Consider the following 3,134-nt stretch of genomic DNA (forward strand, 5'->3'; position numbering starts at 1 on the left):
GCAGCCCGGTCCCGACACTGGTCCCCACATGCCCCACGCAGCACGGTCCCGCCACTGGTCCCCACATGCCCCACGCAGCACGGTCCCGACACTGGTTCCCACATCCTGAGCAGCACAGTCCTGACACTGGTCCCCACATGCCCCATACAGCACAGTCCCGACAGTGGTTCCCACATCCTGAGCAGCACGGTCCTGATACTGGTCCCCACGTGCCCCACACAGCACAGTCTAACTCTGGTCCCCACGTCCCGAGCAGCTGCCACAGTCAGTGTCACACTCTCCAGTGCCTTCCCTTTCCGTGGTCATCATCTTTCTTCAGCAAGCCTGACTCTGAGGTGACATGAAAGCCAGTGGCTCCCGCCTGTAATGCTGAAGTCTTAATCGTCTTATGTTGGTCTCAGCACCTGAAAGCAGGTCTGACAGAAAGTGATGGCTGAGAAATGTCTTGTAAATTTAATTATGTTCACTGATATCTAGAAAACTCTGGAGCTCCTTCTCGTGTGGGAGAGGACCACTGGTGCGTTTCTTAGCCCAGAATCTAGATATTGGTGTCGCTGACCTGCTAGCATATTACTTCCCTGTTACAGGACCCAGGCGGGTCCAAGTTGACATTTCTTGTAAACTAAAATGGAGATGTTTCTCTAACCTCATCTCGCTGAAGCAGCCCTATTTAGTTCCTAAGCCCTTTCAAACTTACTTCCAAACCTCCAGTATTAATTATGTTCATATTGTCCTCATCATCTAACAGAAGAATAAAAAGCAGCCTTCCAGAGACAGGCTCTGACACCTCATGCAGCCCACGTGAGCCAGCCTGCGATGTGATTTTTTGAAATACAAACAAGATTATATTTGTTTCTAAAATGATTGGTTCTGCTCCAAAAATGTTGTTTCCCTTCTACATCCCTATTAACCCATGTTGGCTAATCCTTTGATGTAAGGGCTGTAAATAAGTTAAAATTTGATGAAGAGACCTTGGCCAAATAATCCCTGCCCCACTTCCCCATGCGCACACTGATGGTGCCAGGGAACAGGAGACGCCTTTCCCTTCTGCTGCAAAGCTGTTGACTTATAACTTGGAGCCTTTAGCCAGAAAGTACCCAGGATTGGGGACACAGCGGAGCTCATTCAGGGCCAGCATTTACCTGAAAGAAGAGTCAGGCCAGTCTTTTATCAGAACTATGTTAAGCCTTACAGTAGAGATACCTACAGAGACCATAACAATAATAAATCAAAATAAGCAAAATCCAACCTTTTTAAAGTTTCAAGAATTCACAAAAGTCCTGCCTTTTATAAATAAGCAGTTGGAGACTTTTGTCTTTAAAAGAAAAAATATTGGCTTGACACAATGGCTCATTGTACTGTAATCCTAGTACTTTGGGAGACCAAGTTGAAAGGCAGAACCAGGAATTCCAGACCAGTAAGAGCAAGACCCTGTCTCTACTAAAAAAACAAACAAAAAAACAACAAAAAAACAAACAAACAGAAAAATTAGCCAGGAGTGCTGGCAGGCACCTGTAGTTCAGGTAGTTCAGCTACTCAGAGGAGGCTGGGGCAGGAGGATTGGTTAAAGCCAGGAGTATGAGGTTGCAGGGAGTGGTGACGGCACTGCACTCTAGTTAGGGCACAGAGCACGCAAAGCTCTGTCTTTAAAAAAAAAAAAGAACAAATATTTGAGTTTTACTTCAAGTGTAATACTGTGGATGAAATATTTTGGATGGCTCTAGAAATTTTTAGTTGGTTAATAATACAGTGATTTATAGTTGTTTAATAAAAACCACAAAACTCCTAACTATCTAAAAATTAAAAAAATGAGGGAAACCCAAGGTAGTCTCATAGACTAACTCTCATTAAATCTTTGCAAAAATACATATCCTTTAAAGGTATTTTTATGTTAAGATTTCAATAAATTATTCTTATATAGACATCTTCCTTTGGAAATGAAGTCTTTCCTTAACTTTTTTGACAAAAGGATCCTTATTTTTTTTAAATCTTTTTTTTTTCCCAGAAAACTACAGTGATGATTTTGAAGATGAAGAGGATGTTGATGCACCTTTGACCACTAAAGATGAAGAGACTAGTTGCAAAGAGAATCCCCAGTCAGAGAAAAGAAACACAGACAAACAGGTACTCGTCACGTGGGTGCGAGCCTGGCAGCCTCCTTCCTCCACCCGGCTGCCCCCTGTGGAGACTCAGAACCAAAGTTCCTCACAGCACCAACCCGTGGTCCTGAACCTGCAGGTTTCCTAACATTCAGTTAAACCTTTTCTTAACTCGGGATAGCAATTTAATATAAGTCTCTTTTAGAATTAAGAAGACTTTTTTATTGTTTCTTATGATGGTGAGTGTTTGTCTTTGTGAATTGATGTATTTTCCAACTTCCCATAACCATTTTCTGGCAATTTCCAATATATGATTCAGGAAACAGTGGTTTGATTTAGTGGGAATTTGATCATATTCCATTTTTTTCTGGTTTAATCATTTTTTTGCCATTTTTTAAATTTTAGATTAATATGAGGATACAAATGATTAGGTTACATTGTTTGCATTTGTCAGGGAAAGTTGAAGTTGTAGTTGAGCTCTTCAATCTTAATGAAAAATGTGATAATTGGTAAGAGATTTCACTTGGCAAATAATTTATGTTAAGCTTTAGAAATTGAAAAGCTAACTAATGTTTAAACAGGTATATTAAATTACATTTTTCTTTGGTATGATTTGTCTTGTGAAATAACAGGAAATACTTCTCAGTATTAGTGGTAACATTAGTGTCTGAACACTAAACTAAGGAGTTACGTCACTCTGTCCAGCTTGGTGTACTGTGCTCTAACTCTCCTACCCCCAGCTCTAACTCTCCACCCCCAGTTCTAACTCTCCTACCTGCAGCTCTAACTCTCCACCCCCAGTTCTAACTCTCCTACCTGCAGCTCTAACTCTCCCACCCCCAGCACTAACTCTCCACCCCCCAGCTCTTAACTCTCCATCTTCCTTGCTCTCTCTACCTTCCCAGCTCTAACTCTCTACCTTCCCAGCTCTAACTCTCCCACCCCCAGTTCCAACTCTCCATGCCCCCCAGCTCTAACTCTCCACCCCCCAGCTCTTAACTCTCCATCTTCCTAGCTCTAACTCTCTACCTTCCC

The 3,134-nt window shown here is 42.2% G+C and overlaps 1 protein-coding gene across 1 annotated transcript in view; it reads left to right on the forward strand.

Moving 5' to 3' along the window:
* The window catches only part of CEP162 (centrosomal protein 162), a 99,951-nt gene that overhangs the window by 22,929 nt on the left and 73,888 nt on the right, over positions 1-3,134 (forward strand). The window contains exon 6 of the mRNA XM_003801303.1: positions 2,006-2,124. Coding sequence (XP_003801351.1) covers positions 2,006-2,124 — 119 coding nt within the window. The remainder of the gene's footprint in view (positions 1-2,005; positions 2,125-3,134) is intronic.

This window comes from Otolemur garnettii, unplaced genomic scaffold (genome assembly GCF_000181295.1).
Source record: "Otolemur garnettii isolate 467f Iridium unplaced genomic scaffold, OtoGar3 scaffold00205, whole genome shotgun sequence".
In the NCBI taxonomy this organism is placed as follows: Eukaryota; Metazoa; Chordata; class Mammalia; order Primates; family Galagidae; genus Otolemur; species Otolemur garnettii.